Source organism: Danio rerio, chromosome 11 (assembly GCF_052040795.2).
Source record: "Danio rerio strain M-AB ecotype USA chromosome 11, GRCz13ab, whole genome shotgun sequence".
Taxonomy (NCBI): domain Eukaryota; kingdom Metazoa; phylum Chordata; class Actinopteri; order Cypriniformes; family Danionidae; genus Danio; species Danio rerio.
In genome coordinates, this window is record NC_141031.1 from 23,254,616 (window position 1) to 23,269,051 (window position 14,436).

Genomic DNA, 14,436 nt, shown 5'->3' on the forward strand with positions numbered 1-14,436 from the left:
ATATTATTATTATTATTATTGATATTATTATTATTATACATTTTATTATTTTATTATTATTATTATTATTATTATTATTATTAATTTTTATATTAGTTGTAGTAGTAGTAGTTTTTTAATAAATAGCCTACAGGAAATTACAACCATTAACATTCATTCTTTTATTCATTTTCTTGTCGGCTTAGTCCCTTTATTAATCCGGGGTCGCCACAGCGGAATGAACCGCCAACTTTTCCAGCAAGTTTTTCACACGGCGGATGCCCTTTCAGCCGCAACCCATCTCTGGGAAACCTCCACACACACATTCACACACAATTTAGCCTACTTAATTCACCTGTACCGCATGTCTTTGGACTGTGGGGGAAACCACAGCACCCATAGGAAACCCACATGAAGGCAGAGAGAACATGCAAACTCCACACAGAAACGTCAACTGAGCCGAGGTTCGAACTACCAACCCAGCAACCTTCTTGCTGTGAGGCGACAGCACTACCTACTGCGCCACTGCCTCGCCACAACCATCAACAATTTTTATAGTTTATATATGACATCATAATATGTGTTAGCTAAGTGGTTTCATGTTTTTGCATAGAATATGGAATATTTTTAGTAATATTTGTAAAAGAAACATAGGCCGTATATTTGCCATTTACATATATTTCAGTTAATATGGTAAACGACTGCGTGTTTTTACATGTAATAATATTGGATTTAATATTCTAATATTGGATTTTTTAAGTGTGTCAAACAATATAATTTTATACAAAGAAAGTATGGGGTTTTCGCTAAAGAAGTTGTTACTCCACCCACCGTCTAGAGCGTCATGCGGAGGTTTTACGTTATAACTAACATGGTTCAGACAATGGATCTGTGACACAGAAACTTCGGTTTTGGGAAACACTCATCACTACATCGACCATTTCCCAAACGATGCATCGTAATATGATAGTTCAGCCATGAGTTATGTTGTATATGTAAATACACCCCAGCTGTGGCGCCACATCACTTCATATACTTGGCAACACTGATTTGTACTTGTTTTTGGTGCTGTGTCAATTGCAACTAACAAACAAACAGTTATGCTGTTCCTGTACAGTGCTAATAAAAGCTTGACTTGACTTGAACGAGACATATAAAAGTAGCTTGTTACTAAAATAGCTGCACTATTTTGAAAACTACTATTGCAAATAAAAGTAGTGCAGTTTATAGTGCCGCTGCTTGTAATGAGTTACTTTGCAGTTCTGCTGCTAATCCCTCGCCTGACTCCATTTGCTCTTTTGAAAGAGGCTCTGATACAACCTCTCCCAGGACCGTAAAGCTCGTCAGGAAGAAAAATAAAGCAAAAGTTACTCTGAACCTGCCCTAGAAAAGCAGCATTTATCTCCAAGTTGGTATCTGCAGCGCTAGCCATCTTCCCCTCGTTCACCCCGCACTCGCTGTAATTCTACAACTAACGAGTGGGAGGAAGATTTCAAAAATTGCTTTTTGTCATTAGCAGTGAATTCAGATGACTCAATCAAGCCCAGGGGACTTAACGAGGGCACGATCATCATTTATTCAATTTAGTATTATAAAGAACATTCATTAAACAGCAGAGTGTTGGGGGGCCGGAGTTGCGGACATGATGAATCCTTCCAGGCTGCCCATGGGGAGAATTTTAAAGAGACTTTCAAATGTACAAGGGACCTTTCCTCCTTCCCTCTGGGATATTTAAGCGGATGTGTCACCGGGATGGCTCGAGCAGCGAATGTCGATTCATCTGAATCAGGAAAGGTGGATATTCTAGGTGTGTGTTCATGGTGCACCACGGCTGCTGAATTATTGAGCAGAAAAACTCTCTTTGATCCATGCTATGTAGCCCACATACCAATCTCTTACCTGTCAGCCTCCCAGAAAGCCATTCATTTTTCAAATGTTTGCAAGGAGGATGCTGTGGTATGTTATTTTTTTCCTACCGCAAGAAATTTCCAATTCCTTTCTGGCCCTAAATTGATATGTAGCAGACATGTTCTTAGCAGAATACAAAGGAATATTTCTGAGATTTCAGATTTGATTGCCAGTTCATGCAGAAGAGTCGTCAGAATTTTCGAACTCTGATTCCTGGCTTTTTTTTGTCTCGCGGAAAAACCTTGATGTCGAACGCGAGCTCAGGCTATACTGAAAGCTACCAGGAATATGCTTTATTACCAAATCAATAGCGCCAGTCTCGATGTCCTGAGCAGCGTATCTCTTTGATGTTTTTAGCAGCCGTTTAAATAGAAAGAGAACTTTACCAAAGCACAGAGAGTGGGAGAGAGCGAGGTTCAGATATTGCACCGAAAGGTCATGTGTGGGAGTTCAGTGTCTGAGTGAAATGAAGAGAAAGCCATCACGCTCAGTCTGTGGAATACGTTATGCAAAAAAGGACTGTAGCGCACTCACCAGTCATTTCACGCATGGTTTCCAGACCCACGGCTCACGAAATGGGTAGGCGGGGTGTGGGGTTTATATCCCGTGACTCAAGCGCGTCAGGGTTTACATTTGATTGCTTCAGCACAAAATCCCCTCACATCAAATGTCTCGCGGATCGCAAAGCCCAGTGACACACAGGAACATGGTCATAATTTTGAATCTGCTGATATATTTCATGAAGTGTTGCCTCGCTTGAAAGTGGAAAGATAGTTATGTGGGCGCATAAATGCATCTCCTAAAAGATATCTCCTCACTGCTCTCATTTTTTTTTATCGGTATTCCTGTTTACCGAAAAGTCAGTGCATTAAATTTGTAAGTGTGGCTGTTAAATGGTGAAGCTGGAGGTGTAAAAAAAAAAATATAAATAAAATACAATAAAAAAACACATCGCAGTGCGGAAAGACACACTGCATCTATATTTATGTAGGGAGTGCTTACTTATTTTTTTTAGAAAGTGCATTTATCTAACAATTGAATGTTTTTAAAACATTAATATAATTAATATTGTTATATGTTATCATATTTTAAACTTTAGTTGATGTGTAATGTAGCAGTGTAAAAGCAAACAACATCTCTGATTGTGTTATGCTCAAAGTTCAATGCAAAGTGAGACTATAGCTGCGTCCCAAAGGGCACACTATACACTGTGCACTCATCCACTATGTACTTATGCACTTACACACTCAACAGGATAGTATATATATGTAGTGTTATTTCATGTTTTTTTACTAAGCCGAAATTCAAACCATTTCCCTGATGACGTTTAACTGTCACCAAATCAGTGAAAAAAATGACCAAATTATCAAATAATACCTGCCGTGAGTATAACCGCATTCACCATCGGGAGGCGCTATAATCACTCTCGTAGCAGAACTTTGCTTTCACCGTCCAAAATAAATAATGTTATCCAACTTGTGCACCCGATAGCTCCGCCCCTTCCGCTATGTGAGCAAACCTGCGGTCGTTGAGTGCGTGAAGTGTCCATCATTCCACAATCCACACACTACCGGCTGAATGAGTGCATCATCTGGGTAATTAAAGTGCACTTATTATTTTTAGAGTTTTCAGTGTGAACACACTACTTACACTATTTATACTACAAAATGGCACAGAATAGTGCATAAGTATATGATTTGGGACGCAGCTATTGGCTTTTACAGAGTTAGCTTAGCAAAGCCTACAGCAAACAAATTTTGGGGACTACAAAAAAACACATTCGGGTTAATGAGATCATAAACCCTACAGGTTATGCGCACACTGTGCAGAGAAGGGGCGTGGCTAGAGGCTCTGTAATGTCAAAGCAGAAAAAGCTAAAATGTCGTCCAAAGGCTGCTTTTTCCACAGAGCTTCTTCTGTTTCTGTATTTGGGCTTCCAAATGACACAATACAAAGAGAGAAATGCTCTAGAATATAGAACAGCTCTAGAATTTGACAAAGGACAGCTTCCATGAAATGTATAGTCAGCAAATAATCTAACTTACAGTACACCCTTAAAATAAAATTGCACTGATGTAAGCTACGTGTTCCGCAGGGCTTGAAGTATTCCGGCACCATGCAGGATCTCCGGCGTGCGGCCGTGAGAGGAAAAAAAATATTTTAGAGCTTGCGCATACAGTTTAATTGGGGATGCTCAAAATAAGCGATTAACCGTTATCCGAAAGGGCGCGTTGGTAATCGATTAATGGTATCAGTTAAACCATTAAAAATATACTTAATATATATTTTAAAGTTTGGCTGCATAAGGGGCATGTTTAATGGTTTACTGACAGTCGCCAATGTTTTAAGTTTTGCTTATGCGCCCTGCACGCCTCAAGTTTTGCCGTTGCGAGCTGTGTGCTCGAGCAGAAAAAGCGTTACCTCTTTTTCATTCTTCAGTCAAATGAAAGCACAACAGGGTTTATGTTGAGGTGACAGTGGGGTTTGGGTTGTCAAGGCGACTATGGCAAACTTTTAATGATGGATGAGAGCCTTGTGGTCTCTGTTTCAAGTTATCCAGAGCTGTATTACCTTACAGATCTTGAATATCACAATATTATTAAAATTACAATTATAACATCAACAGCAACTCAACTCGCGCACACCAGCTGATTCAATAATTTTCTAGTGACATACAAAAAAGTGCTGGGCTTCTTTTTTTTTCTTGTCAACATAAAAGGCCGCACGGTGTGCCGCACGTTTTTGGAACGTAAAGACGTGCGCTTTGTGATCGGCCCCTAAATGTACAACAAATATTTGTTAACTCTCGGGATTGTGTTATTTAAGCACTTGTTGTTATTTAGAAGAACCCACCCACCCCCCCATAAAAAAATTATAAGCATTATTAATTATAAGCCAACTATAAATTATAGGCCAAAATTTAAGGCTCAGGATTTTTTTTTTACTTTAACCCCTGGTTCCGAGTAAGCTACATCCAATCGAGCACAGCCATTTGAATCTTTTTGTCTTGAGACTGCCTCTTTCATTCATATTAATTTTTAGATATTAAAAACAGCTATTTATGCTGCTTGATGTTACAAACTTGTATTTTCTGATATTATTCTACTTTTTATGTAAAGTCATGAACACACTTGTTTGTAGAGCAAATAGTTTGACTATTGTTCTCTCATAGGCAACTGAATCAGAATTTCTTAAAATGAATGCACTTCCTCATTGAAGAATAATACTCACTCAATACTCAATAATACTCTATACTCACGACTGCTGAATACATTTAGAAGGGCTATTTTTACTCATACTTTAAATAGTATTTAGAACAGATACTTTTACTGTACTTGAACTACATTTTTGGCAAGTAATGGTACTTTTATTTGAGTTGGATTTTTCAGTACTCTTTTTTTTTCCGCAGACTCACCTCTGGTCAACTGTTAGTGGGTAAAGGGGAAAAAATTGAGTCTGATCAACTCAAAATGAAAAGAATCAACTGTGTTTTTTTATGTTTTTAAAGGACAAGTGTTTTGTTGCATAAACAGACTAAACATGCTTTAACAAAATCTGCTATTATCACACTTTTGATGAGAAGAACCATTGTGAGAAGCATCCTCTGTCAAACCAAAAGCATCAAGCAGATTGATATCCAGATGTTTAATGTCCCACGGTTCTGCAACATGTTTCTTGCTTCAATGCAAGAGAGAAGAAAAACAGTAGAGGGAAATGTCTATCGCATTGAGCCATGCCATGGTTAATGATGCCAGAGAGAAAGACGGCAGACAGGAAAGAGATGGATGGGGGATGAACGAGAGAGAATTGTGTATGCATCTGGGTTTTTTTTTTCTTTTTTTACTTCAAACAGAGTTGGGAAGAGAAATATGAGGATGAGGATTTCAAACATTGTAATGATACAGCTTCAATTATAAAGTAGGCCAGAAATGTCACTTTTCAACTTAATGTGTCAATCATTCAATCAATGAATGTATGCAGATTTTGACTGTTCATCTGAATGTGTTATTCATTTGAAAGCTGAGATGCAGAGTATTTTAAAATGCAAATCATTTACACTTCAGCTTTTATAAATGAGCCTGTGTTTCTTTACTCTTTTATCAATCTGTCGGTTTTCATTATTCTCAGTCCTTTTGAGGCAAATCTGTATGGCAAGCAGTTGTCACGCAGCTGAGAGAAAGTGTCTGCTAAAGCATTATCATTGTGATCAATGACCCAGTTCACTTGGCATCCAACTGTCAAGCATCAAACCCTGATGCTGAACATCATTTACGCTTTGGGAAGCAACAGTGGTTTGTTTTGATTAAACAAGAATTTGATGCCACATGCCACTGCCACATTATCCATCTTACGCTTTTTTTAATTTCCTGATGGTACCGAAGTCTAAAGATTGGATCAGTTGAGCAGTGCAATAGTGTTATATTGAGATATGAAATTATGAGCAGCATCTGTATTTCTGCCGACTTCTGGAAAAATAAACTCAGGATCAGTAGGCTTGTGAATGATTTCAGAAATTGATTGAATGGTTATGGAAATAACTGTCCGCATTAATGGTTGATTTAAAGGTGCTATGGAATACATTAAGACAATTTGATAAATTGTTATTTAATATTTAAATAAAAGGTATTTGGCTTAGGTAAGTGCAAAAATTCTCCAGACACATGTTCATTTTCAATCCTAGTAATTTACCAAAATATGATATGGTTGAAGAGTGGCACGGTGACTCAGTTCTGTCGCATAACAGCAAGAAGGTCACTGATATGAGTCCCGGCTGAACCAGTTGTCATTTCTGTGTGGAGTTTGCATGTTCTCCCTGTGTTCGCGTGGGTTCACATTCTGAAGACATGTACTATAGATGAATTTAATATAGGTGTGTGTGTGTGTGTGTGTGTGTGTGTGTGTGTGTGTGTGTGTGTGTGTGTGTGTTCCGCTGCGTAAAACACATGCCAGAATAGTTGGCGGTAGAGCTGCACGAAATTGGAAAAATCTGACATTGCAATATTTAGTTTTTCTGCGATATATATTGCAAAATCAATTCAATTTCACCAGATGACTTAAATAGCTTGATTTGGAAGATGTATTAAATTTAATGATATGGATTGGTTAGGATGAAATTGAGCATATAAGATATATTAAAACAAATTACAGCAGCATATACTGTAAATACAATATAGCAAAAATAAATTTAAAATAAACTGTGCTGTATGGGTTTCTGGGGAGTCTTAACAGTATTCATGTCCACAAATTGAATAACCAAATAAAAAATAACATTGTTTCACTCTACACTGTAAAGCAAATCCGTTATTTTACTTTTTTTCTGACAGCTAGGGTGCCGGAAAAAAAGTTAAGTAATGGTCATTAAATTACAGATATTTACCATAAATTAAAATTTATAGAAGTTTCTGTAATGTAACACCTGTTATTTGATGATAAATGTCTGTAATTTAACAGCTGTTATTTTTCTTTTATTTTTTCGGCAACCCAACTGCTGAAAAAAGATAAATAAATAACGGATTTAATTTTACAGTGTATATATAATTCAATAAAACCTTTATTAAAGTTACAAATGGTCAAATGTCTTCTGTTGAATGCTTTTTAAACTCCTGAAATGCTCAGACAGTAAAGGTCACATAAAAAAAATTAATAATAAATTTAAAAAAAAACATGCAAATTGTTAATTTTCACTCCATGGTTAGAGTGAGGTGACACAAATCTCTTGTGCTATGATCTGTTGTGCTGGTCAACTATAGTCTCAACATATGAACATCACATTGCACATACTTTGCACATTGCGATATCGATGTTGAAACAATAAATTGTGCAGCCCTAGTTGGCGGTTCATTTCTAAAATGGAGACTAAGTCGAAGGAAATGAACGATATGAACGATATGGTTAGTTTTGACCATATTTGGAAGGGTCATGAATATTAATGTGCTCTACTCTGTTGCTCAAGCAGCACGTCAGTGCCTTGTGGCTAATAAAACTCTGTCTAAGGCATGCATTTTAGTGATTATGGATCGCCACAGTTGGTGTTTCCTATTTTTTAACCAGGATTTTACACTCACAGAATTTACATAAAAATGAGGAAACTATTTAGTTTCAGGCACATGTCATTCCCATGTTCTGAATCTTTATTTTTAAGCAGATTTTTTTTTCTTTTTCTTTTTTAAGCAGAATTTCATGCTTCTTTGTTGTCCACAATGTTGGTCCTGAAATCAAAACCTGGTTAGAATATCTTCCCCATGTGAGCACTAAATTGACAGGTTAAACGTAGCAACGCATTTTGTGTTTGATTATCTATAAAACTGCTGTCATTGTGCTGTTTTATTGCAGATTCGATCGGACCAGGACAAAAAGATTGAGATCCGGTACAGTATAACAGGAGCTGGAGCAGATCAGCCTCCCAATGACGTCTTTAATATTGATCCTGTGACAGGGAAAATGTCTGTCACAAAACCTTTGGACAGAGAAGATAGAGCTTCTTACCATGTAAGTGCTTCTCTTTCTTCGACTCAAGATCATTTTTCCCCCTGTTCAGATCCTATTTAAAGTTGAACTGGCCTCAAACCAATTTAAGAAACATGCTCTAGTTTGCAAGAGTTGATGGCCTTTTGCCAGTTGGAATAAATCTAAAACTTTAATATATGCAGTGATCCCAAAAGATATGTGGACACTTAAGGCACTTTTTTAAGTGCATTCATAATTTTGAATTATACAACCAAATAGCAGTATCAAGGCAGAATAATGACAGAAAACATTGTGCAAACAGTGCAAATTATTACCCATGTGAACTGTATGCTCAATATCTGATTATAAATCTAAACGAAAGCCCCCCAAAATGATCATATTAACGCATGAACTACAAAGGCAGTCATTTTGACTATAACTGTGTAATTTAATACCCTTGTTAAAATATAATGAGACTGTTCTTAAATGTATGTATATTCCATTCTGACGTTGTTATTTTATTAAAATTACAAAACGTAAACGAGTTCTGAGTATCTCCACATTGAATGGCCATAATGGTCAAATTGTCTAAGTGTATTTCAGCATCCGTTACTTATTCTTGTGCCTTTGAATATGCATGCCTCTGTTACCTAGCAACATCTGCTAATGAAAACATAACTTTCTGATTGGAAAAAAACAACATAACTTCAGACATGTCTTTCAAAACTACATTTTCACTGCAGTAAAACTTTCCTCTCCTGCATGCTGGACAAAGTGAGGTTTGGGTTTTCGGGAATACTCTAATAACTTTTACACGTTTATAAGCTACATTCAAAACATTGTAATTTTAGGGTATTAACTGTTAGCCAGCACTCAATTTTGGGGATTTACACCTACCTAACTATAAATAGTAACAGTTCCTGACTCCAGTAAGCTACAAACACAAACTATGTATCATTGTAAAGATGAATATGAAGTTACATGTTAAAAATATAAAAAGTTAAACATTATGAAGTCATGAGGAAAACAAAATTGTGTTGTGTTCAATATTTGTTTTCCAGATTGAAACACAGGAAAACATTAATGTAATGTCCTAGAAAAAAATATGGTTTGAAAGCCAAGTATTTAATGAGTTTATATTTCAAATTTGATGAAGATAGCATGCAAAATGAGATTACAGTAAAAAGTTTTCCGAGACTATGTCGATGTCCATCTCTTCCTCACTATCAGAGGCACTTTCTCAAAAATCATCTTCCTAAGCTAAAACATTTACAGTTGCTAAAAGAGTTGGTCTACATTTAAAGTGTATTTATCTTTCAGAAGAAGACACTCTGGGTTTTGTTATCCATCATCTAGAGTTTATAATGCTCAAAATGTAAAAAAAAAAAGTTATAGAGACTTAAGTAATGTAAAAAAAATTGGGGTGAGGCAGTGGCGCAGTAGGTAGTGCTGTCGCCTCACAGCAAGAAGGTCGCTGGGTTGCTGGTTCGAACCTCAGCTCAGTTGGGGTTACTGTGTGGAGTTTGCATGTTCTCCCTGCCTTCGCGTGGGTTTCCACCAGGGTGCTCTGGTTTCCCCCACTGTCCAAACACATGCGGTACAGGTGAATTGGGTAGGCTAAATTGTCCGTAGTGTGTGTGTGTGTGAATGTGTGTGTGGATGTTTCCCAGAGATGGGTTGCGGCTGGAAGGGCATCCACTGCATAAAAAAACTTGCGAATGGAAGTGGTGAATGAATGAATGAATGAAAAAAATTGCACCGCACTAAACATTTTATTACTTAAAAAACAAATATGTGAACCTTGTTCTGGAGCAACACAGAAAAGTAATAGGTCAAAAGCCACACATCTCCTGAGTATGTTTTTTGACACCAATATTATGCAAAATGAAATTTCTGGAATTATTTTTCTGAGACAATGTCTTGTGATTTTCCACCTCTCCTTGTTTGTGGAGAAGTAGTCTGATGACCACGCTCTGACGGTTTCACATTCCACTAATTTTTTTATTGTAAAATAATAAGCAGAAACACATAGTATGATTTATTTGAGCACAAGTTGTACATTGTGTGAAATAAGTCCAGTGCATTTGAGACAAAAAACTATAAAAAAGTCAAAGTCAAAAAAAGTAGCAAACACGATTTACTCTGATGTCCATTTATACAAATGATAATTATACAGATAGCTAAGCTTTTATACAGATTATCTAACAGCAGCCATTCAGATAAATGGCAAACATACTGCATGATAATGCCAAACATTACTGAAAGATTATAGCTACAGGAGAGACATTCACACTTATAGGCACAAGCAGGCTAAACATAGAGAAGACCTGAGACGCAAACAATGAGGCAATGAGAGTGATTACTCAACATTAGAAAAACCGAAAGTAAGTTCATCCACCTCATCTAAGTATCATCTCTTCTCAGAAATATTCTCCTCTTCGCTTCAAACAATCTCTCAAAACTCTCGTCAGCAGATTAAAACTTTTAACGATGCATTTTCTGTTTTCTTTTTGCAAACGAGCCGCTCTGCCGTTAGCTTAAACTGTCGCAGCTGTGCGTGCAGAGGGCAGGTGCATCGCGTGATGATTGACCGTTCACTGAGCCAGTAACAGCCAAAAGAGTGCAATAACATGAGGGCCGAATAATACGATCAAAATTCATGCAGCCATTGGCTCGTTTCTCTGTCAGTCAAACTTCTGGGATGTAGGAAGTAACTTCTGTGACTGATCGATAGCAATGACTGCAGACGGTCAAAACACTCAGCTTTGTTTAGATTAGATTTTAGTAAATAGAACTTTGACTTTTTATTCAGTTTGTGGTCTCATTTTATCTGTAACACTGTAAGCTATGACATGGACATGCCTTTTACTACAAAGACGCTGTTTCCGCATGTAAATACCATGGTAAAGCAATGTAAACATTGACGTGGAAAAACATCGCCTCAGTGCGTCCTTGTCGGGGTGCTGGCTATGAGGTTAATTGTACATTCTAAATAGAAGTTTTGAGGCCACACTCAATAGAATGTTCCATTGCAACAGCAGCGCCCAGCAACAGCCCCGGATTCTGCCATTTTGGAGTGAAAACGGTTGGCTCTTCATTGGATCTTATTGCTGTCACGATGGCAAGTAGCTGCTTTGTTTTTTACTTATTTATTTAAAAAGCACATTAAAGCTTAGATACAACCTGAAAGACGACAGTACAACACTTACTATAACAATCATCAACACTTTTAATAGTTTATTTTACAGACTTATAATATGCTGTTGTTCTATTGGAGTTTTCATACCAAAATGGCTGCTGCGCCATCTAGTGGCTGTTTCCCAAATCGCACTAGAGTGTCGCCTCTTAATGGTTCTATGCTCTTTGGTAAAGTCTAACATGAACCATTTTTGTACTTATAGAATTTTGGTAGTTCCAGTGTTAAAGTCCCAATAACCGGAAGCTGTGATCGTTTATCTTTTTATTATTGTGATGCAGTTCTCAGAGAAATGGAATATTAAACAAGAAAACAGTGGGCGTGGGTTGTTTTTTCTACCGCAGACTGAATGGATGTAGTAAGTAGGCATTTCATTCAGAAAGATCAGAAAAGGGGTTTTAGAGGAGTTATTACAACCTAACAGATTCCTACTGCTCGCCATTTCTGTTTGTTGTCAAAACTGACAGCTGGAGGGGCATGGTTAAGTATGTGCCATGCCTATTACCTCAAAATCACATAGTCCGAGAATTTAACTAATAAAGAGGAAGTGCATTTTCAGATTTTATTTAAAGATTAAAAGCGCAAACATTTTTTTTCTTTATGAGATGCACAGATGAATTGTTCACTACAAAACTGGCAATGTGAGCTAACTAAAATCATATGGTTAGTTCTGATTTCTTGGGGACTTTAAGATGAACATGAATATAAATATCTTGAAGTGACAAAGCTTCCTTATATTTGTCAAGAGGTATGCATTTAATCCATTTACTGAGAAAAACTGTATAATTCTCATTCAACAAGATCCATCAGGGCTATTTGTCCAAAAATGTGCTCAACTGAAGAAAATCTAATGGTTGTATTTATGTTTATTTAGATTTTTATGTTGTTCTTTTGAAGACGGATATGTTTTTCTATTTTCTATTTTCTTTCCAATAATATCTCTCTTTTTTCTACAGTCGGAATTGTAAACTTCACAAAATAAGTCTCACAGAAATACATAAATCACAACACTGTAGGTAATTTATACAAAGGCAAAGAAGGTGAAGCGAGACGTTTAATCACAAAAGATACGTTTTTAAAAAGAGTGAATTCAAAATTTTCCTGACTGATAATCTGTGGTCATTAATCAACATGATTAGAATTTTAAGTAAATTATTATATGAAGTATTAAATACACCAAATATGATACACTTAAATATGTTTACATGTGCAAATAGCAGCATATTCTCAGATCACACACCTGCAGCACTTTTGTCACAGGGAAAAAAAAAATAATATATATATTCACATAAACACACATAAATTTGTAATGTAATTAATTTAATAAACAAAGGCACAAAGTGTTGTTTTTACTAAACTTTTACCATATTCAAAAGATTTATTTCTGTTGTATGTGCATATGTATGTACATCTGCAATGAAATTGAGGATCCAAATGCAGGTTAATATGAGAATGTTCAGGCAAGCAATGGGCAAAACAAGGGGCAAACAGATGCATGCAGGGAATCCGGAGTCGTGGCCAATAAACAGGTGAATAGTCAGTTAAGGCAGCAAGCATTGTGAACAAACAGAACAAAGCAAGGGTCAAACACGGCAAGGCCAAGGAAATGCATTGTGATGTCAAAAAAAAAAAGTTTGACAAGACTCAGCAACTGGTGTGTGCTGCTTTCAAAATCCATGTAACCAGTTATGAACAGCTTGAGCTGTGTGTGTTAGCAATCAGCAGAAAACTGAAATAGGTGTGAGTGTGTGGTGCAGGACAGGATGTGTAGTCCATATGGTTATAGATTTGTAGTCCTGGGTAAAAGTGAATGATACCAGGGGATCTACCTGCCTGGATCGCTGGTGATTGTGACAAAAACCAAAACAACTTAAAGTATTTTAAGTTTATTTAAGTTAATTCAAAATGACAGTCAAAATGGTGAGCCCTACCCCACCGAACACATTTTTGTGCATGTGAATAATTGTTTAATGTGGATACTAGAACAAATATTGAGGTTATGCTTTATTTTATATTTTTAAATAAATTACTCATTTTTTGCTATTTGTATTTTATTTATTATTTACTTAAATAGTGGATGATTTATTAAGGATTTGTCGTTGACCTGCAATGTGTTGTAGTATTATTAGTCAAAATGCTTATTGTTGGTTCACTGTAAACTGGTCGGTTATAAACATCCCTAGCGTAAAACACAAATGCATTCTCTACGTGTGAGATGAACCTTTCTCCACATTTACTCTCGCTCAATAGGTTCAAACTTGTACGTTTTTCTTTCTTCTGTTGAACACAAAACATGATATTTTGAAGAACGGTGGTAAAAAGCAGCCATTGACAACTATGATAAAGAAAAAAATAAGTACTATGGAAGTCAATGACAGCTTTTCCATCATCCTTAAGTATATCTTTCTTTGTGTACAAGAAAAGAAAAAAACTAGAGGATGAGTAAATAATGACCGGATTCTCAAATTTGAGTGAACTTTCCTTTTCAAAATATCTGAATTGTTGCTGGTATCATTTCAAAAAATATCTTTTTTTGTTGGTGTAGTGAAGCTGCTCAGAAAAATCATACAAAAATCTTCTTTATATCACATATAAAATATGAAACCAAGTACCACTTTACAAAGTTGAGCTGCTGTTTTTCAGAAACCTTTCCAGAACAAACTTTTCTGAGACAGACAGTATTTCAATCCTTAACCAATTGATTTCAAGGTTATTTTTTATACATGGATGAAATCAGTTCCACTCAAGTTCACAGAGAGTTTTACATCAAGAAAGTGTTTAAATACTGTGTCATAATATACTTCTTGCTTCATTTTCTGAAACCTAAAAGTCAATTGGTAAAATGTAATGATTGAAAAAAATTTTTTTTTTTATATGCAGTCGGTCATGTCTTACAAAATGCAAAT

The 14,436-nt window shown here is 36.3% G+C and overlaps 1 protein-coding gene across 4 annotated transcripts in view; it reads left to right on the top strand.

Annotated features, from left to right (window-relative positions):
• Window positions 1-14,436, top strand: part of cdh4 (cadherin 4, type 1, R-cadherin (retinal)) — a 435,407-nt gene that overhangs the window by 319,009 nt on the left and 101,962 nt on the right. For 3 of the 4 annotated variants that reach the window (XM_087271794.1, XM_087271795.1, NM_131086.2), the window contains 1 exon segment: window positions 8,221-8,376. In XM_087271794.1, coding sequence (XP_087127920.1) covers window positions 8,221-8,376 — 156 coding nt within the window. 4 annotated transcript variants of the gene reach the window in all.